The 20,464-nt window shown below is 50.8% G+C and overlaps 1 protein-coding gene across 3 annotated transcripts; it reads right to left on the bottom strand.

The window, feature by feature from the left end:
• Nucleotides 1-1,024: 1,024 nt before the first annotated feature.
• Nucleotides 1,025-20,058, bottom strand: Csf1 (colony stimulating factor 1). 3 transcript variants are annotated; one of them, XM_070006246.1, is made up of 9 exons: nt 19,671-20,058; nt 16,483-16,605; nt 15,282-15,344; nt 13,575-13,745; nt 9,982-10,129; nt 7,842-7,972; nt 7,266-7,318; nt 6,850-6,908; nt 1,025-3,091 (listed from the first exon to the last, which is right to left on the bottom strand). In XM_070006246.1, exons 1-8 carry the CDS (start codon nt 19,707-19,709, stop codon nt 6,863-6,865), a joined length of 774 nt encoding a protein of 257 aa, XP_069862347.1. In that variant the 5' UTR covers nt 19,710-20,058; the 3' UTR covers nt 1,025-3,091; nt 6,850-6,862. The 3 variants fall into 3 exon arrangements, with proteins under 3 accessions (XP_069862347.1, XP_069862345.1, XP_069862346.1); XM_070006244.1 differs by having other exon boundaries at nt 7,842-8,875; nt 19,671-20,055; XM_070006245.1 differs by lacking the exon at nt 1,025-3,091 and adding an exon at nt 4,928-5,730 and having other exon boundaries at nt 7,842-8,875; nt 19,671-20,057.
• Between the last annotated feature and the right edge of the window lie 406 nt (nt 20,059-20,464).

The following is a 20,464-nucleotide window of genomic DNA, read 5'->3' as shown; positions in this document are numbered from 1 at the left end:
ACACAGAAAGGGTGAGTGACTCCTTAGATCCTGGAGATTTTGATTGTTCCTGTAACTTTGGTCACCTCAGGCCTGAGCCTTTGGAGCAGCATTGTCTAGTAGAATTCTGTGATAATGAAAATGTCATCTTACCCAGTGGTCAACATGGAAGCCCATGGGGCTACTAAGTCCTTAAGGTGTGGCTAGTGCTGCTGAGGAGCTGAATTGTTTGCTTTGCTTTCAGGCCCTGTGTTCAAGCCCCAGGACTGGCACCCCCCCAAAAAAAGAAAAATCAAGTGTCTGAGCCTCAACCTTGAAATCCTGATTTTGTTGATCTAGTACTTGGGTATCAGCATTTCGGAAAGAACTCAAATGACTCACTGGGAAGCTGAAGCTGAGATCTAGAATTGTCCACCACACTTTCAGGGATAGGAGGCTCTTCTTGTCTTGGCTTTGCTTGAAGTGTGTGTGTTTGGGACATCTTGGGCCTTGAGTTTCTCTGACCTCTCCTAACACTTCTTTCTCCATGGAAGACCAAATCTGTGGTTTCCCCGTTTACTTGGGGAGGAAGATCAGGCCTTAGGCCTCTCATAGTCTGGAGGCTCCTTTTCCTCCTAGCCCCACCCATTTCCCAGGCTAGAGACAGCACTGGTTCACCTCAGTGCCCTACTGGCCCAGGCCAGCTCCCCTGGACAGCAGGGTTGAGTGGTCAAAGAGCCGCCTTGTCAGAGGCCCCTGGGGCCCTTGGATGGAGCCCAACCAGTCATTTTATTAGGCTGGGCTGGGCCTGAGCGGCGCAAGTGGCCAGGGCTGAGGTTTGGCTGCTTAAGGCCCTCTTCCTATGAAATAGATACACAAGATGAATGTGTTTGGGACAGCAATAGCACAGGAGGTTTTCGTAACAAGATCAAAACTTGGAGAGAGCTCCTTTCCCCGTGTACCTTGGAAAAACGCTCTGAGCTGGGGCTCACCCAGCAGCTGCTGCCTGCCCACCCCTACTGTTGCCACCCACACCCCAAAAGCAACTTTTCCCATGACTCACACGTGGCAGCTTGTGCACTTCTTTTATTATTAAATATATAAGCAGCTTCCTATTTTTTAAATAGATATTTAAATGACCTTATATAAAATAATTCACCACTTCCAAGTATAAAAACGCAGTCTCACAGTTCGTGAGCCAAATGTTCCCTCTGAGCTTTCTCAGAAGAAATAAGGGGTTCCTGTGCAGGTATAGGGGCACCCAGAGGTGGCTCTGGGGCTCCTCCTGCGTCTGTGTCACCACATGCCCACAAAGAGCTTCTGCAAACGGGCTGGATTTGCCTTATTGACTTTTAAAATACTGTAGGTTTAAGGTGGAGGGGAATGGAGAAATGCTTTTTTTTCTATGTTTTTCCTTTCATTTTAAAAAATATATTTTCTAGCATGGAATATAGAGTCTGTGACTAGAAGGATGAGCCCTACTAGAAAGTTCTTGCCTGCCCTTCCTTAGGCTATCAGCTCCAAGACAGGGGTGGCTGGGCCTGGAGACCCTTTCTGTCTCTGACAGCATTGAGGGAAGACAGGTTCTCTCAGTGGAGGACTTGGGGTGGCAGGAGTGACACAGCAGCATAAAGGGACTGAAAGGCAAGTGACAGCATTGTCACCCATTGCTCAGGTCTCAGAGCCACAGCCAGGGGCTGGCCTAGGAAGTGGAGGCCCGCCCTTTGAGCAGAGTTGGAAGCGGATGACTGAGATGGTCCTTTTCCAGCCCTGGCTTCTTGGCCAGAGCTGCTGGGGGGGATGGGGTGAGTGAAGGGTGTTGGGGAGGGTGTCATTGCCTGCCAGGGCAGGACAGGAGAAAGGAGGGCCAGAGAAGATGGGAGTCAGGAGCCACATGGGTGGGACTGGATGATGGGGATCACCTGCTCAGTCCTAGGCTGTGAGCAGCAGGGAAGGGAGACTGGGCTGAGGGACTGGGGTGCTGTCATCTTTCCTAACCTCAAACACATCCATATTTCTAAGACCCATTTCAGTCAGAGCTCTCCTAGTGGCCTCTCTGCCTCCACCTCCCCTCCTTCTAGTCACTTCCCTCTTGGGAACATGAAAGTGCAAGATGCAGAAACCTGGGTGAAAGACACAGCCTAAAGACCAGCTCTGGCTTGGGGTGGGAGGGTCGTTTTCCACAGTTCCCCCTGAGTCAAAGGCTGGGGCAGGGGAAAGTCAGGGCTCAGGGGCTCCCCTAGTCAACAAGTGAGGCCAGCTCAAGATAGGAAGCCGGGGAGGGGCTGGAAGGGTGGGAGGACATTTGGACGGATGTTCACTCATGGGGGTGGATGGGTGGGCAGGCTGTTCAGCAGGCAGGTTCAGTCTTCACAGTGCAATGGCTTCCTTCATGAGGGAAGCCTCTGGGCCTCCCGGAGAAGCTCTGGCAGGGATTGGAGAGGAGGAGAAGCAGAGGCCAGAGTTGGGTCCTTCCTCTGGGCATCTTGAGCCAGGTTTGGGCAAGTCCTGAGGGCAGGGCTGGCCTCTCCTTCCTGCCTGGCCACCAGCAGAGGGCACTTAGGCAAGTGGAGGGTGTAGACAGACCCCCCCCCCCCCAGTAAAAGCTGTCAGCAAACAGTCAGTGGCCTCCTCTTCCCGTCTGAATATTGAGCTTCACGCCTTTACGGGAAATCAGATGGAGGCTGTCCAGCCCTGCCAATCTGGGGACAGGTCCCTGCCTGTCCCTTCTGGGATTCCTTGGCACCAAATGGGTCCTTTGGATGCAGGGCTCTTCCACTCTGGTCTCCAACCTGCCACAGGCAAGTAGGTCCCCTGGAGACGAGTCAGAGGAAATTGCAGTCTCTGCGGGCCAGGGTCCTGAGTGGGGCTCGCCAGCCTTCCTCAAGCACAGGGAGCCTCCAGGGCCCACAATAAATAGCGGTGGTGTAGGGGTATCCTCCGGCCGTCTCTCATTCAGCTCAGGGTTTAAGGGTCAAGGCAGAGGGAGCTAGCATGGCTGTTCTGGTCCAGTCCTGGCAGGCAAGAGGTCTGGTGGTAGGCAAACCACATTTCCAAGAGGACAACTGGAAAGGTTGATGATGGATGCTCCCATAATGTCTCCTCCCATGGAGAGATAGTCCTGTGCGTTCAACTGGAAGGGAAAGATGGGAAGCTGGTCAGTGAGTGGGAGTGTGGGGAGGGTCGCTGAGGACGTGGCTGGGGGAGGGGCTCCTCACGGCGTTCCTGTGGGCAGCCAGCTGGCTTTGGGAAGGACTTCCTTCTGTCCCTTCCCTCATCCTCCCAGCCATCCCAGACACCACAGAGGGACAAGGCAGTTTTCCCTGGCAGTACCCCAAGCCTCTGGACAGACTGGCCTTACCTCCTACCTTCTCCTGGGGAAACCAGGGACCACAGTGGGAGGTAATAGGGCCTGGAGGAGGTCTGGGCCATGATGGAGGAGAGGCCATTACTCAGGCAGATGGACCCAATAGAGAAATGGGTGGGCTCTTGAGGGTCCTTAGACCCTTCGCCCTACACAGGCAAGATTATCTCATTGGCCTTGGTCAATGAACTAAGAGTGACTGTTGCTTTCTCTAGCAAAGAATAATTGTACATTTCCATCTTTACACCCTCACCCAGAAAAGATCCTCATGGATGATATTTAGGTGAAGGCAACTGAAGAGGAAGGGCTTGGCCAGAGGGGTGAAGTCTAGAGGCAGTGTAGAAACAAGGATATTCCCATCCTGCCATTATACATGCTACCCTTGAGCAACCCAGTCTTCTCCTGATGGATCAAGGGATTTGCCTCCTGCATCATCCACGGAAACCAGGGCCCTACCCTATCCCCACCCCACCCCCATCCTTGTCCCCTTGCCCAGCATTCTCAGAACGCTTTGTTCCCAGAACAGAAATCCCCTGGACTCCCTCCAACAGCTTGACTTTGGACCTTGTGTGGCGCCTCCCCAACTCCACATCCATGGCCCTATTGGTCAAGCTTATGATGGGTAAGGAGGGAAGATGGGACCCACAGCCTCTGGCTCCCAGCCCTTTCCCATGCAAGGCTGGTCTGGCCAGGCCCCAGGGTCTGCCAGGGTCCAACAGGGAAGGAGGACTTAGAGGGCATGCTGTAGCCCACTGCCCCCTCTCCCAATTCCCTGGGCTGAGGTTCTGGGGACTAGATTTTCTGAAGCTCTGTGTCTTCCACTCAGACTCTCTGCCTCTGGGACTTTTTTTTAGAGCAGCAATCAGTCTGAACACAGGCATTCAACTCAGAGGATGCTGGTGCCTGGCATGGGAACCACCTTTGGGAATCAATTAGTTCGCTTTCCAAGTAAAACCTTGAGGGGAGGAAGAAGCCTGAATAGACCAACAAGTAGGGAGACAGGGAAAAGAGAATTAGGGTGGAAGGTCAAGAGTGTGGAAGAAGGAGGGAGAACTAGTAGCTCCTAGTAGTTGAACACTGAGCCACAAAGTCCTCAGGGACTGCTACCCTCTACTTACTTGTTCTGAGAGGCCTTCAGTCCTCACTGCTAACCCCCTGACCCATCTCAGCCCACCCTACTGCCAAGAAGGATCCCAGGATTCCTGGTATGTTGTTACAGCTTGTTCTTTTTCAAAGTGAGTCCCCCTGGTTTTGTGCACTTGCCAGGTCCCCTCTTTCTGGAGGAGGGGGCCAGATCTGTCACCCTACACTTGTGACAGCTTGCTTACATGTGGAAAAGGGTGTGACTAGGAATTCGAATGGGTCGCCCAGCTAATCTGCCAGCCAGCCAGTCATGAATCAGTCGGGCAATCTGCCATCTTAGTTAGCCAATCTGCTCACTAATCAACAACTCATCAGGCAGTTTACCAGCTAGTTGACTAGTTAGTCACCTAACTAGCTGCTCAGTTGGGATTAATTAACTAATTAGTTAGCTAATTGGTAAGCTCAAAGACTAGGCAGTTAGAGACAGCTGGCCAGAGTCAGTTGGTGAGTCAGTCCTGAAGTCAGCCAGTCAACATTTATTGAATTTTTTGGCAAGCATGGAGAAGCCCTCTCTGTTCTAGAACCCGGGATGAAAAAAAAAGCCAAGTATAAGACAATTCCTGCCCTCAAGGGGCTTACAATCTTCTGAGAAGTGCAGAAAATACATATTCACATGAAATAAGATTTTAAAATACATAAAACAATATCCAAATCTGTGCAAATTGATATAGTATTAACCAAATACAAAAGAGCAGAGGGGAATGAATTAAAGGGTAACCAGATGGTGGTGGACATAGTTGGGAGGGCTTCCTGAGGGGCTGATTGTGATTTAGGGCTGGGGAAGAAGAATCTGGGTGACATTTTTTTTTTATCAATAGTGGGCAAGAACAACAGAAGGTAATCACTGTGGATAAGGGATATATCTGGGAGGGAGGGCTAAGAGGTTGGCATAATTAATAGCGAAAACTTTTTTAGGAGGCTCTGGGCATGGGCAAAAACTAATGAGGTGGTTTAACATAGGTGAGTATAAACTGCACTTTGGTTTAAAAAGTTGTCCATAGGTGTGCTGGGCCAAGGCTCACAAGAAATAGACTAAGGGTTTTAGTAGACCACAAGCTCAACATATAACAACAGTATGATGCAATTGTTATAACTAATGCACTCTTAATCTGCACCAGTAGAGAAGTACTGTCCAGATCAAGGAAAGCAACAGTCCCACTGGACTCTGAGCTTGTCAGACAGCATCAGGAGTACTGTGTCCAGGGCTGGGCGCCACATTTCCAGAGGGACATTGACAAACGTGTGTATCCAGGATGGTGAGGGGTCTGAAAACCACATCATATAAGGAATGTTTGAGGGACTTGGCCACACTGAGTAGAGATTTTTTTATTTTAAAAAGTTATTAGCTTATATTAATTATACAGGGGGAGAGATTTCATTGTTACCTCTCCACATGTTTAATGTTGTATTCCTGATCTATTTCACCCCCTCAATATAGAGAATTGTTAAAGGAGAGATGGTTAATTGACTTTAATTAACTAAGGGCCTCCTGTGAAGAAGAATGAGGAGCAGCGAGGAGGGACACAAGGAAGGCCTTTTCTCCCAGTGTTATTTTGAACATGGTATGGACTGTGGCAGGCCAGGGGACTTCTATAGGATCATGATTCCAACTGTAGTTTTTGGGTTTCTTTTCTTTTTTTTGGTATTATGGACCAAACCCAGGGTGTTGTACTTTCTAGGCAAGCACTTTACCATTGAGTTTCTTCCCAGCCTGGATTATGACTCTAAAATAGGGAGAAAGCATTGACCTTGGTTGGGGAGCAGCCTGGCAAGAGATGGATGCTAAGGGTAGGTGCCGAAAGGGTGTGGAAGCAAGCTAAGGATTCTGGGTTTGAAGTGGTTGGCCATGCAGAGCTACTGAAAGTTTTCCAGCCACAATGGAAACCAAGCATGGTGGCTCGTGCCTGCAATCCTAGCTACTGAAATCTAAGGGTCACGGTTCAAAGCCAGCTTGAGCAGGAAAGTCTGTGAGATTCTTATCTCCAATTAACTACCAAAAGCCAGATTGGGTGAAAAAGCTAAGGAACAGCACCCAGGCTCTGAGTTCAAGCCCCAGAGCCAAACAACAACAACAAAACTAGAGAAGCAGCAATTTTGTTGGTTTTGGATGGAAAGAGCAGCAGGATTAGAAAGGCAGAGGTAGCAGTTCCTGACATCAGGTATGTGGATGGGGGTGGGAGGGGGCGGTAACCTGAGGTGATCTGGGAAGGAGGGGCTTGGCTGGACCTGGTATTCAATGGATGAAGAGGGAACAGGACCAAGATGAAGTGAGAGGGATTCAAGTGTGAGGGCCTCAGGAGTTGGCATGGGTAACAAGGGAGAGTGACTAGAGAAGGGTAGAGTTCTATTTAAGGGGTGAAGAGAAATGAAAATCCGACCCTTACCTTCGAATTGTGCCTACACGGGCAGTTCCACCTGTCTTCCCTCATCTTGGGTCAGAGGGCTGCAGGGAGAGCACAGCACTAGTGTAAGACTTCAGCAGTAGTAGGGAACTCAAAAGACCCCCTTAAGGTTTGTCCCCAACCCCACATATGTGCTCCAGCCCTTTCTGATAAAAAAGAAAAACTCAACAACCCAGAATTGTCAGACTTTTAGGAAGAATCACCAAAGCTTAGATATCTAGGTAGAAAAGAGGTCCTTCCTCTTCTGCATATATATGTGTGACTCCACATCATACATCTGTGCCTCCATTTCTTTAGAGCAAATGGAAGAAGCCTCTACTCCTACCCTCAGTCCAGAGGGGAAAATAAATCCCAAACTAGGCCCCAAGACCTCCCAGAGTCCCACCCCAACTGCTCACCTGCCCTCTGGGTGCCCTAAAGGAAAATCCAATGTCTGAGGCTCTCCATGGCTCTGAAACAGGAAAGAGCAAGTTCATTGAGAAGTTGGTAGCTGAGCAGGTGGTGGTAGGGTATACCGTTCTTAACCCTAACCAAGCTGCCCCAGACATTAATAAGAGAAGGGCAAGAGTTCGTCTTTCTTGAAAGTAAGAGTTATTCAGAGGCCTCTATGCTGACAATGCCCCTTTCCTCTTTTGGCTCTTCTATGGGTTCCATGCCCCAGATCTGTGGGGCTCCCAATACAGTACCACTGCTCTCCTTTTTCTCTCCTCCCAACAGGTTGTCATCCCGTTCTCAGCCCAAGAATCTTCTCTTCTATCCTCATCATTTCCCACGAGTCTTAGGGTCAAAGCTTCCTGATATTTGAAGAACCTTCCATCCATGTCTACCTCCCATCCTTGGCACTCAGCCAGCCCCCACTGCCTCGCATCTTCAGCCCCCAGCAGAAACTGTGCCATTCTCCAACTTTCGCCCCATCCCTCTCCCTGCCCTGCCCCATCGGGGATGCCCTCATAGCCTCCTTGAGATCTCCTTACCCTCCGTCTCCGCCTGTAGAACAGGAGGCCACCGACAGCCAGCAAGACCAGGATTATACTGGGCACCAGAAGGCGGAAGACAAACACGGGGAGCTGGGAGTCAGAGGATCCTGAGTGCTGCCTCTCATGGCCTGCAGCAGTCAAAGGAACGGAGTTAAAACGGGCCTGGAGTCTGTCTGCCCCCTCACTTGCTTGTCCTCCTTCCAGCTCTGCAGGGCTCCTCCGGTCCCTAGTGCTCCTTTTGCCCTCCAGTTCCCCAAGGGGCAGCACAATGCCCCAAGAGTGGCTTCTGGGAGGCTGTGTCTGAGCAGACAGGGTGGCAGGGTTGTTGGGGGTTTGGGGGCGTAGTGAAGACATCCGGGGAGAGCTTGGCCCCTGTGATCTCTGGTGGTCTCTGGTCAGGGCAGATGAACCATCTGTCTTCTCAAGAGTATGATTGTGGGCCTGGCCAGAGGGTCTCATGGGGTCCACCTTGGGCAAGGGAATGTCTGGTACATCTGCTGGCTGTTGGTCTTCTGTTGATGTGGGGAGCGGAGAAGATGCTGTGAGGAGGAGGCTGGATCTGGCAGGCTCTGCCAGGATGCTGCCCCCTACTGGCCCAGCGGGGGAAAGCTTTGCCTCCCTGGGCACCAAATCTTCATCGGCCTTTCCAGAGGCTTCTTCTAGAACCCAGTTAGTTCCCAATTCAGAGTCAAGAAGGTCCTCTACTCCACGGGTGGGGCCCTCAGCAGGAGGGTGAGGCTGTGGTGAATCCTCTATAGGGCTGTTGTCCAGGCTTGGGGTCTCTGGTGATTCAAGGCTTTGGCAGGTGCTCCTGGGTGGTCGCTGCTTGGCAGTTCCTGGGTCCACTGTGCGAAGGGGCTGCTCACTGGGCAGGAGGGAGCTTCCCTCTGTCCCCTCAGAATCAGCCCAGGTCAAATCAGCCACAGGGGCAATGGAGGGGGTGAGAGGCTGTTGAGGGGAGGCAGAGGCCGGGTCACTGCTAGGGGTGGCGTTAGGGTACAGGCAGTTGCAATCAGGCTTGGTCACCACATCTGAAAGAACCACAGAGAGGGGAGAGAGAAAGACGGAGAGGAGATAAGAGTCACCAGCCTCCAGCACAGATCCTCAAGAGGGGTCAAGAGGGATATATGGGTCTGGGGGCGGGGGGCGGGGGGAGGGAAGGTAATCTTCTCCTAACAGCCTTGGGGCTAAGGAGAGGACAGGACTAGAGCAGATGCTCAAGACACAGAGCAGAGAATAGAAAGAGCAGTACAGATGCACATACTGGGCTGGGGAGAAGAAGACAGACAGCAGCCTGTATTGAGCTTCCAGAGACCAAGCCAGAGGTCAGGAGACTGAGCAGCAGACTCCTGGATTAACACAACATCTGAAGCCTTCAAGACATTGGTTTCATGCAGTTAAGGACCCAAGCGGCCATAGCCACAAGTAAGAACAGGTTAGGGATGGGAGTTGGTCAACGCTTGAGGCCTTGGGACAGAAGCAACAGACTGGGCTTGGCCTTGGACAGGTTGCAGGGCCTCAACCTTGCCTTGGGGAGCAAGGTTGAATGTAGGAGGGCACACGTGGCATGGGATGCAGAGACGAGGACACGCAGGATACAGGTATGTAGCTGAGTCAACAGTGGGAGAGTTTGAAGGATGTTCAGACTTCCAATCCAGCCTTGTCCCTTGAGGGGACCCCCCCAAAGCATCCTGGGGACTTCTGGAGCCAGGGTGTCCTGGTGGTCACAGCAGGGCTCCTGGAGCAAGGGCCCTCACTCCCAGATGAGTTTCTGCTCCCTCCATGGATGCCCCATGTTATCCAGCCAGTCTGCAAGAGCCGAGGTGGGAAGCCACCATGCGTACATGGCTTTCTGGGAGGGGGAACTCCCTTTTCCACTCCTGAACATCACAGCTGCTAGCATGGGCCTTCTGGATGCTTCCACATGCAGAGATATGTAGGTAAACATGCACACACATGTGAGAAGAGACATGTGCCTGGGACTCGGAGGTACATGAAGCCACACAGGTACAGGAAAGGAGTACACATCACACACAAAGACACATATGTAGCATCCAGGCTGTCTGTGGGGGTCTCTCCAGCATTAGGACTCACCCTTCACACACCCTCCCACACCCCAGCCCCTTCCAGTGCATACCTTGGCTAGAGCACTTTGCAAAGCTATTGTTGCAGTTCTTGCTAAAAATATTCCAGTCATTTTCAAGGAGATTCTTTGTTTCATTAAATACATTCTTGATCTTTTCCAGCAACTGGAGAGGAGTCTCGTGGAAAGTTCGGACACAGGCCTGGGAGGAGAGCAAGAACCTTTTGGTGAGCATGACTGCCTAACCCCCTTTGGCAAACTTCCTTAACTTTTCTCACACTAGATCCCTTCCTCCTGAATCAGTCCTGAGTTTATGAGATATGTCATGTCTTCATGGGATTATCCAACCTGTATTTAAGTACCAGGCATATGGTAATTAGATACTACATTAAGCAGGGCATTGGCATCCAACACGGTGTAAGTGCAATGAATCCTACTAGAAAGTTTTGAACAATCTCCAGAGACATAACAAAAGGGAACGGAATGAGAGTTCAAGAACTTCCCCCACAAAACATCAATGGAAAGATGCACAAGAGTTAACCAGAAAGGGGATGAGGTTGGGGAGAACAGAGCAGGTAGGAAGCACAGGCTGTGCGAAGGCAGAAAGCATAAAATGCAAAAAGAATGAAAGAAGCGGTTGCAAGATCGGCATCTGGAAAAATATGGCAAATGATACAAGTGGAGGGAGCTCAGCAAGGACCATGGGCATGTTTAATTTTAATTTTAGCAGATAGCAAAGGGAAGACTCTGCCAATGTTTCTGGGGGAGATGGGAGATGGCATGAGAGAAATTGAGTTTTAGGGCTGGGTATATATAACTCAGTGTCACACTGCTTGCCTTGCATATGCAAGGCCGTGGGTTCTATCTCTGGCACAGCAAAACAAATAAGGACAGAAGATTGCAGGATAGAAGAATCATCTCAAGATGGTGTAGAGGATGGAATGGCTTGCCACAGGGGATTTGAGTTCTTTGCTGACACTTGCTGTGTCTTAGAGGGAGAATCGACGATACCCCAGAGCAGAATGCTGAGCTGCTCTGCTGCTCCTACATCCACTCCTGGGATCTTGGTACCTCTCCAGCTGCTTCCTCAAGACTCCAGAGGGCTGCAGATCCTCAGGGCTCTGGTATGGACCTAACTCTCCTTTCACACCAGATTGTGCCAAGCGTGACCACGGCCTCATCTATGTATGGCCTACTTGCTGCTGACTCCCAAATGGCAAACTTCCCCTTCAACTTTTTGAGCTCCACAGAGAGTTTTTTTTTTTAATGGGTTTTCCCAGGCTACTGCAAAGTCCTTAAGGGCACTGCTCTTTCCTCCAAAACTGTAAACACAAGGCCATAATAAACACTTGGCTTGATCTCAGATCTACCACTCACTCCATAGTGAAAACAGTCAAGTGAACATTCTTGTCTATCTCTTCATCAGTGAAGAGCAGAACAATAACCAGGCCAGCCTCTCCCTGGGGCTGTAGAGACTCCCCCCTCGCCTCACCTTTCGTCACATTTCATAAAGAAAACAAGCACTTTGCAAAGAAAACAAGAAGCCTGTCCAAAGCCCAGATACCCAATCTGCCTCAGTAGAAAGGTGTACCTGCCTGCTCAGGAGCGGGGCCCCTTGGTCCCAGGCTTCTGGTTTGAGGATTGCTCTTCCGGTATCCATGGTTCCTCCCTTCTGGTCTACCAATCACCATTCATTGACTGTCTTATGGATGAATGGAAGTCCCTCAAGACCTTCAATCTCAATCATGGAGTCAGGCACTGGTAGCTCACACCTGTAATCCCAGGTACTCAAGAGTCTGAGATCTGAGGATCAAGGTTTCAAAGCCAATCTGAACAGAAAAGTCCAGTGAGACTCGCATCTCCAATGAACCAGCAAAAAGCCAGAAGTGGAGGTATGGCTCAAGTGGTAGAATGCCAGCTTTGGGCAGAAAAAGCCAAGCAAGAATGCAAGGCCATGAGTTTAAGCCCCAGTACTGGCACACACACACAGACAAAATCTCAATCATGGGTGGGGAAGCTTCTTATAATGCAGATCCCAAGCCTCCTTTGGGCTCGGGGAAGCAGACTCTGTAAGGATGAGACCTTCTATAAGACACTGGGACTTTGTTAAGCAAGTTAAGCAAGTTCCCCAAGTAATTCTCAGGAATCACAATGTTGGGAAGGCACAGATTTAATACCTTTTATTAAAGAGTTCCTCTCTCCAGCTACATCTGTTCTTCTTCCCTCTTTCAAGCCAAGTTCCTTCACAGTATGGTCTCCATTTCCTCTCTTTCTATTCTCCCTGATCTGCCTCCAACAGCAACCTCCACATTGCCAAATCCCACCAACTGAGGGCTGCTTTTCAGCCCTTATCTTGCTTGACTTCTCAACCCATTTGGTAACTAGTTCTTCTATCCTGAAATGTAGCAATGCAGTCTTCCCTTAGATTTTTCACTCTAATAGAATCTTGGGCCTGATTCTCTTTTCCCAGCCAGCTAGGTTGTATAATCTTGTACCTTCCCAAACTATCTCCAAGTCATACCTCTAGTATCTGTGCATCTCTAGTCATACTCAAGAGCGGAACCCCCAGCTGTCTGCTCATGTGGCCCAAACTGATCTCAGGTCTCCCCCTCTGCCCACCATAATTCTCACTTGGGCAACGTTCAAATACTAGGTACTCAAAACCAAACCATACTGACTCTTTTCCTTGGCCTAGTCCATTGTCTATCCCCAGCATGCACCAAGTCCTGTCTGCCCAGCCCACTATAACACACCAGTCCACTCCCCTCCACCTTCTCTGCACTGGTCTGGTCCAAGCAGCCACAATCCATTCCTGCTCCCTTTAGTCAATTCTCCATATAGCGACCACAACACTCTGTAAGGGAGAGCAGGCCACACACCAATTCATCAGGTCTTCTCTCTCATTTAAGACAAAAATTCCAAGTCTTTGACATACCAAATGTCTGGTTCCCGCCTTTTCTCCTCTTTCCCCTACTCATATTTGGAGTTCCAATTAGTATGTTCTAACTAAGGAAACTGATTCTTCTTCTATACTGCACCCCCCCCCCCCCATTTAAGTCAGTGTTCCCTATTACACTCCGAGCCCTGTGTTCTCAATCTTGGCTCACTCACTTCCTCTAGGTCTCCCTTCCCCTGGTTTACTCTTCCCCAATGCAGTTATCAACATCCTCATATCCACCCACATATTTTACTTGTTGATTCACACTCCCCCCCACCATGTAATCTCCATGATAGTGGGGATTTTTGCCTGTTTTCATTACAGCTGTTTCCTGGTGTTTGGAACCACACTTGGTACACAAGAGGCACAGATAACTATTTGTTGACAACTCTTCCTGGTTTGTAATTATATTCACTTGTACTGTTGTTCAACAGCTGCCCACCTAGCTAGACCATAGCTCTGTAAGGGTGGGGACCACAATTCCTTGCTCAGAGGACATCATCAAAGCTCAGCCCTGTACCTCTAATCTAGTAAGTCCTTAGTAAATGTTTGTCACATGAGTGAATGAAAAGGATGGCACTCATTCATTCATTCATTCACAATGGCACAAAATAGGCTGAGTAAACATATCCTGCACATGTAGGCAGGGTGGCATTTCCACAGCTACCTCTGTCCTAACTCAGTGTTCCAGTTCCAGTATCCTCCTTACCTTGTCATGATCTTTATAATCCTTAGTAAAACAGCTCTGTAGCTCCACAAAAAGTTCCTGAAGCCCCCGCATGGCAATGGCATTCGGGGTGTTGTCTTTGAAGCGCATGGTGTCCTCCATTATGTCTTGTACCAGGAAAAATGCCTTCTTAATATAGCACACGGGATCTTCCTGGAAAGTCAGAAACTGGAGCTTAATGCCTAGCTAATAGGGTCTGAGAAGCCAGGCTTTGCCCTATATGCTTGCTACCTCAAGGTAGCAAGGGCACAGCCTTCTCTGACCCCTCGGGAAGGGATAAGGAGAATGCTAATGCCTTTTTCTCTTTCTCTCTCCATCTGGGATCTAACTGGGGATTATGCTAGTGTGAAAGAATTAAGATTCTGATTGGGGACCTCTTTGGGCTTCTGGAATACCAGATTTTAATCGGGATATATGTATATAGAAAGAAAGGGTAGGTATCAGATATTCTCTCCTCTCAGAAAGGGTAAGTATCAGTGATATTCTCTCCTCTCATTCTCTCTCTCCCTTCCTCCTCTCTTCCCTCAGCTTGTTTTCCCAAAAGTCTTTTGTTATGTGGACTCTTCAAGTCTTCCAGGATATTGAGGTACTTCATGGCTCAGAGAAGAACCTTAGGTTTTGTCAAACATGGTGGCTACCTGGAAGATGGAACTACTATGGCCCTGTTTCCCTAGCATCTGGTCTAGTAGGTTTCTAGTAAACGTGTACTATAGCCTGACTGAGGGAGTAAATGAATGAAAACACTGAGGCTATTCTTTGACCCATGTGGTGCTGTGCCATGTTAACAGAGAAGTGCATGGATCTGGTGGGTGTAAGCTCAGAGACACAGGCAATTTCTGGGTAACAGCATGGCAGTTCTATAAAAAGCACAAAGATGTCCAAGCATAGCATGGAAGTTGGTATAGCGCTTGGAAAGGCATGGCAGGTATCAGGAAAAGCTATGCAATGGCTCAGAAGCAGAAAGGAGGAGGTAAGTCTCTGACAGGCTTTAGGGAGGAAAGTGAAGGCAGTGGGTTGGGTTTTGGAAAGGTCCCCTTAGTGGCAGGACACAAGGTGCCCTGGAATTAGGCAAATCAATTAGAAGGTCCCTAAAGCTTTCTAAGGGAATGACTGGGAATGGGAGATAGGATGGGGAAGAGGACAGAACATCAAGCTTCTGGGAGGTAGAAGCCACCATACTTGGTGACTATTTGGGTAGGAAGATGGACCGGACAGCCTCCCTGGCTGCTGGTTATCTGGTGGATGGAGGTAACATAATTTCTCAGAATACATGATGTGAAGATATATCGAATACATGATGTGAAGATATATCTTGGTTTGTCTTCAGCCCTAGTTCAAACCAGACTTCTGCTGCTTACCTGCTATCCTCCTTAATCTCTATGTGGATAAGAAGCAGTATTTGTGGTCCTTATCACTGTTAGGTACTATTAGGACTGACTTAAGAAAGTGCCTAGCATTCAATAAACACTTGATATGTGCCGGGCCAGGGGAAGGGAACAGGATGGAATCTGAGTCCTGGAACCATCCCAGGCTTGGATGTTAGCATCCTAGACTTGACCATCCAAAGACCTCACATCCTCATCCTATCCAGGTCTAGGATTTCCTGCTGCCTTCATGCTCCCATGTGCTCTCCTACTTGGAGGGGACACGTAGGGAAGTACATGAACCTTGCAAATAGTCATCACTTACCAACTGCTCTTGGTCTACAAACTCATATGCAATCTGGCATGAAGTCTCCATCTGACTGTCAATCTGTAAGGAAGAGCAGATCAGTGTTACAGAGTGTATAGTATAGCTCAATGAAGATGGTATCAGTGGGGACTTCCATTTCTGGGTTCGCCAGAATCTGACCTTCACTTGCCTCTTGTAACCACACTGGGAAAGACAAAGTCAATGCAAAGGAAATCCCTATGCCTGACGCAGACCCAGAAGAGGACTTCCAAAGAGCAAAAATTCTCCTCATGCAAACTCCTGCTCCATGACATTGTAAGTTTTATATAAGAAAGAATTGTCTATAGAAGAATATCAGCTATCTTAGCTAACTCACTGGAGGGAGTAAGTATCCTATCACAGGAATTCCAGTAGAGACTGGCCAAGCTCTGGAGAGTGATGATCTGGAGGGACCAGGTAGATGCTGTGGTGACCCCTGGCAGAAGCTAGTGTGTTCTAGGCTCCAGACATTGCCATGGCTCATGGTCTGTCTTAGACTTCTGCAGCAGAGCATGTAGGTAGAGAAGTAGAGGGGCCTAGAGAGGCTGGAAGTCCAGCCCACAGGCCTCCACGTTCAGGGCCTTGGAGCTAGATTTAGTCAGTGGTGCCCCACCCTGTCAAACTGGCCAGAGGGATAGTAAATTCCCCACTGAGGAGGACAGAAGTCATGACAACAACCTGACCCTGCCTGTCTGGACCATGTTGTTGGCAATTCTGTTGGCCTGATTAGAATGAGACACGGGCTCCTTTGGGGCCCAGATGAGCAGGCTACATCCATCCCAGAGGCAAGAGCCAAGGCAGCTAGGGCTGGAAAGCAGGCACATGTCTCCCCTTCTAAGTCTGGGTGGGGCCTTGGTGCCAGGCTGGCGGCATATCTAGGAGTCCAGGAGCTGGACACAACATCTAGATCCAGCAGGCAAACTGGGCTGACTTCCTGGAGGAAGCATTCCCTGAGCAAGTCAGGCCTTAGAAGCCTTTTAGGGTCTACAGTAGACATTCCTAGGCAATCATTACCCCAGCTAGCTAGAAGTCTAACTCACTACCTTTTAGAGTTGGGGCAATCTGAAGTCCCAACCCTGAGAAGGTCAGTGAGAGAAGGACAGACCTATTTCCTACAACCCTTCCCTTTGATTCTTCTCCCTGGTCCCTGTCTCAGGGAAAGGCAGGGATACATACTTACCAGCTGTTGCAGTAACTCCAGGTGTCCTTCCCTAATTGTGTGGCTACAGTGCACTGACACCTCCTTGGCAATACTCCTGCTTACCAGGAGACAGATCAGCAGCAGTCCAGGGCCCAGCCATGTCTGTGACAGAAAGGGAGTAATTTTTCTCCAGTTTTTATTCTCCCCAACCATGCTTTTGTTCTGCCCAGGATAGAAAACCAAGTCTCATCTCTACAATGCTATAGTCTCTGCCCCACTTCTCACAAATCAGACTTCCCAGCATCTCCTGTCATCTGTAGCACCAATTTGCTCTAACTTAATGAAAACCTAAGTACCATCTTCTCCAGGAGCCTTCCCAGAGGAACCCAGGCCAGCCCAACTACATAAAAAGCACCTAATAATGACACAGGTGGTATGCCAAGCAGTCTACATTCTAGTGGAACAAGACATTAGCTTCTAGAGGGCAGGATTTGCACCTACCCATCACTCAGTCCCTGCAACATTGACAGGGAGCGAAGCTGTCAATGTTGTGAGCTGTCCTCAAGGGCAGGCTCATGTACTTCCTTTCTGACTGCAAGCCAGAGACCTCTCCCTTTCTTTCACACGGTTCCATGTAGGTCTGGCTCTGCCACCACCTAAGACGACACCAAACTCAGTTTTACTGGAAACTCATCCCAGGCCAGAGGGGTAGAGCCCTGGGCATGTATGTGTCAAAAAAATTGATTAATTAGAGGCAGTAGTGCCAGCTGTGGGCACTCCCTGGGTGGCACCTGCCTAACAGAATCCCAGCACACTCTGCATCCAGCCAGCCAGCTCTTACAATCATAAGAAAACCTTCTGCCCTCGGTCAGCACCCACGGCCCCCAGCTGCTCAGCCCCAGAGGGATAGGACTGGCTCCTGACACCCTGTTTATGCCATTCCTCTCTCCTCCCTCCAGATCACCTTCATCCCTAAGGGCTTCCCTGGAGCATCCTTTCTTCAGCCAGAGGCTAGAGGGGCCCTTGGGCCTTCTTTGTCCAATTTCAAGTGGCCTTTTGGGAGCTCCTAAGCATCCTGGCAGCTGATGCCCACAGATTCAGGGAAATGCTGGCAGAGTGGAGTGAGGGCTGGCACTTTTCTGGCTCTGGGCTTTGCCCCAGTAATCCAGATGATGAGACAAATACTTCAAATAAGGAAAACATTGGAAAAATACAGGGAGGCAATGAAAGAGCCCACAACAGCATGCTGATTTTACATCTTAAAGCGCAAAGCCTTCCGAGTTCTCAGTAAAGAAGAGGAGCACGTCTCGTCTCGCTATGAGAAACTGCAGGGACTTGGGGACTAGCCAGGCTTTAGAAGCTGGGAGAAGTTGGTGGCAGAAGAAAGGGCAAGCAGGTTGATGTTCCCTGCAAGCACAAGGTACCTTCCAGCCAAGAGCGTCAGAGAATCCTGGCATGACGGAGGGGAGGGAGAGGGGGGTCGACAGGGGTAACTGGAGCATAGTATTGGGGTGAGAGATACTTTGAGCTCTAATGGACAATTGTTGCCCAATGTCCTAAGGAAGCTCACTCAGGCTCAGGACTGATTAAAGAGAATGTGAAGAAGGTGATTTCCTCCATCCTGGCAATTACTGAGGCTCTAGAGTGAATGGCATACAGGAAAAACCCCTGGGGACAAGCATGTTGTAGAAGACCTCACGCAGGGCACTTCAAGACATGGATGTTTTGAGGACAGCTAAGTAACATCAGTGCTTAATCCCCATGGGTACCTGGCTTTAGGCCATATTTCAGGCATCTCTGGTAGAATGCTGACTTTGAAGAGGGCTAAAGGGGGTCACCTCTGCACTTGGGAGTTCTAGTGCCCCACTGCAGAGAAGTATCCAGACAGACACCCAAGGGTTAATGCTCTAGCTTGCATCTGGCTGGGCAGGCTCTTCCCGCTTCCTTCTTCTTCCCACCCACCCTCAGCCTCTGCCTATGGAAGCACCGGGGAAGGAATCTCTGCTGCAGGCTCAGAGAGATGCAGGGCATCTGAGCCTGCCTTCAGTGGCCACCATCCTGCTACATCTTCCCTGTGACAAAGTTTGTGGGGGGACCTGGTATGACTGGACCCTCAGATTGCTTGTCTAACCCTGTCCCCCGTTCCTCCTGCTCTCATCTCCAACCTCGCTGTGCTTATTTCCATGGCCTAGCCCTCTCCTTTCCCTTCCCAAGTCCAAGTCCATCTTCTCTGCCTCTCGGTTGGGGTTTCTGCTGTGCATCTAATTCTCTCTCGACCTCGCCTATTGCTAACCTCAGCTTTTATCCACCAAATGCTTTCCAACTCTTTTCCTCCTTTGGTTTACTCCTTTCATTCTCCCCCAGAACTCCTGAGAAACAAACCTATTACACTACCATTCGCGTTCATTAAAAGTGCCACATTGTACTTTCTAGAAGCTACAGCAGCTACTGACGTACCAGAAGCACTTTTGAGCAGCCTGTTCAGGATTGCTAAACCCAAACCCTCCTCCTCCCACCTTTCTCAATCAATGTGGAGTCCAGAATATCTCTGATCCCCAATATTCCAGTAGATGATGGCGGGGGGCCTAGCCGTAGGTAGCCCCCAGATGGGTGCCCTCCAAACAGCCATCCAAGTCTTCAATGCTCCGGCCTGTGAGTTGCAACAAGTAGCTGCATGTTGATCTCTTTTCTCCGGCCAGCAGATTGCTCAGCACAAACCCTGGCATTCTAAAGTTGGAAGACCCTTAAAGGAAACCCTCCCTCCACTGTCCACTCTCCAGTGGGGCTTAGAAACACGTGTGCGTGACGGGAGGAAGATGCACACTGTGGAGGCAGCCACACGGGCAGCGCATGCTTCTGCCTGGCAACAAGCAGAGTGCCCTAGCCGATGATCGCAGGCATCCACCCGTGGCTGCAAGCCACTCTCTCCTGCCTGTGGGGGGCTCAGTGTTTCCCTCGGTGCAATGGGGAGAGTAGCCTTTGCTTTCTTCCCAAGAAAGCGCTGCAGCCCCTGAAACGGCTGCAGGGCTGCCACCGTCCTCAATCCAAGCGCCAGGGTCCTCCGGAGAAGCACAGAGGCTGGAGCCCCGTGGCCGCGGGGAAACGCACGGGCAGCGGGCGCGCCGGGGATGTGGGCTCCGAGGGGCCCGACTCGCCGATCCCCTCTTCCCAGCCTGGCCCCGGCCCCCCCAACCCCACCCCCGCCCCGCGTCTCCTCCACCACTTACCGTGGGAGGGCAGCGCCCGGCGGCGCCCCGCGCGGTCATACGGGCAGCTGGGTCCCGGCCGGGCGCGTCGGCCGCCCCGGTTGGCTCGCTCGCTCGCTGGCTGCGGCTGCGTCGGCGCCCGAGCGCAGGGCCACGCCGCCGTCCCGGGCTGCACGGAGAGCCGCCGCCGCCGCCGCGCCGAGAGCACCCGGGCAAACTTTCACTTTCCCCCGGTGGAGCTTCTCTGGCCAGCCCTCGGCACAGCCTTTTAAGCGGGCGGGCTCGTGGGGCATGTGGTTTATGGGAAATCACCCTGGCGAGGCGCCAGACGTACACACACTCACTCTCTCACACACACACACTGACACACACACACACAGACACACACACACACACACACTCAGAGGCCCACTGAGCCGCCTCCCCACCCTCTCCCCTCCCCCCGCGCGCCGGCTGGTCCTCCCCGATTGCTTCCCAGTTGCAGTGCTCCGTGCTCACTCCAAAGCCTTCAGCAAAGGAACGCGGGCTCCACCACCGCCCTCTCCACCCCGCCCTTCCTTTCGCCGGACACAACCTTTCCTTCCTTGCTTCCCAGGCCGCCGAGCCGTGTCATTACCCTCTTTCTAACACGGATCCCCAGGGATTTTCCCCTCTAGGCCTGAAAAATCCCCAAATCGCCGTAGGCATTCAAGACCCAACCCTGCCAAGCAGCTCGCTGTAACCCTTCCTGGAGCCCTAATACAAGGAGCAGGTTTGCAGGCTGCACCACCCCCCCTTTCCTATGCAGCCTGCCCTTCTCACCCCACCCCACCCCA

The sequence above is a fragment of the Dipodomys merriami genome, unplaced genomic scaffold (genome assembly GCF_024711535.1).
Source record: "Dipodomys merriami isolate MVZ:Mamm:240054 unplaced genomic scaffold, mDipMer1.0.p SCAF_7, whole genome shotgun sequence".
Classification (NCBI taxonomy): domain Eukaryota; kingdom Metazoa; phylum Chordata; class Mammalia; order Rodentia; family Heteromyidae; genus Dipodomys; species Dipodomys merriami.
The sequence above is the reverse complement of the archived record's forward strand: the minus strand, read 5'-3'. Positions and strand labels throughout refer to the sequence as shown.

Coding starts and splice junctions, on each gene's coding strand:
- Csf1 (XM_070006245.1), bottom strand. CDS start 19,709: ATGACCGCGCGGGGCGCCGCCGGGCGCTGCCCTCCCACG. Junction 16,606..19,670: donor CCGGGCGCTGCCCTCCCACG/GTAAGTGGTGGA, acceptor TTTCTGTCACAG/ACATGGCTGGGCCCTGGACT. Junction 15,345..16,482: donor TGGAGTTACTGCAACAGCTG/GTAAGTATGTAT, acceptor TCTTCCTTACAG/ATTGACAGTCAGATGGAGAC.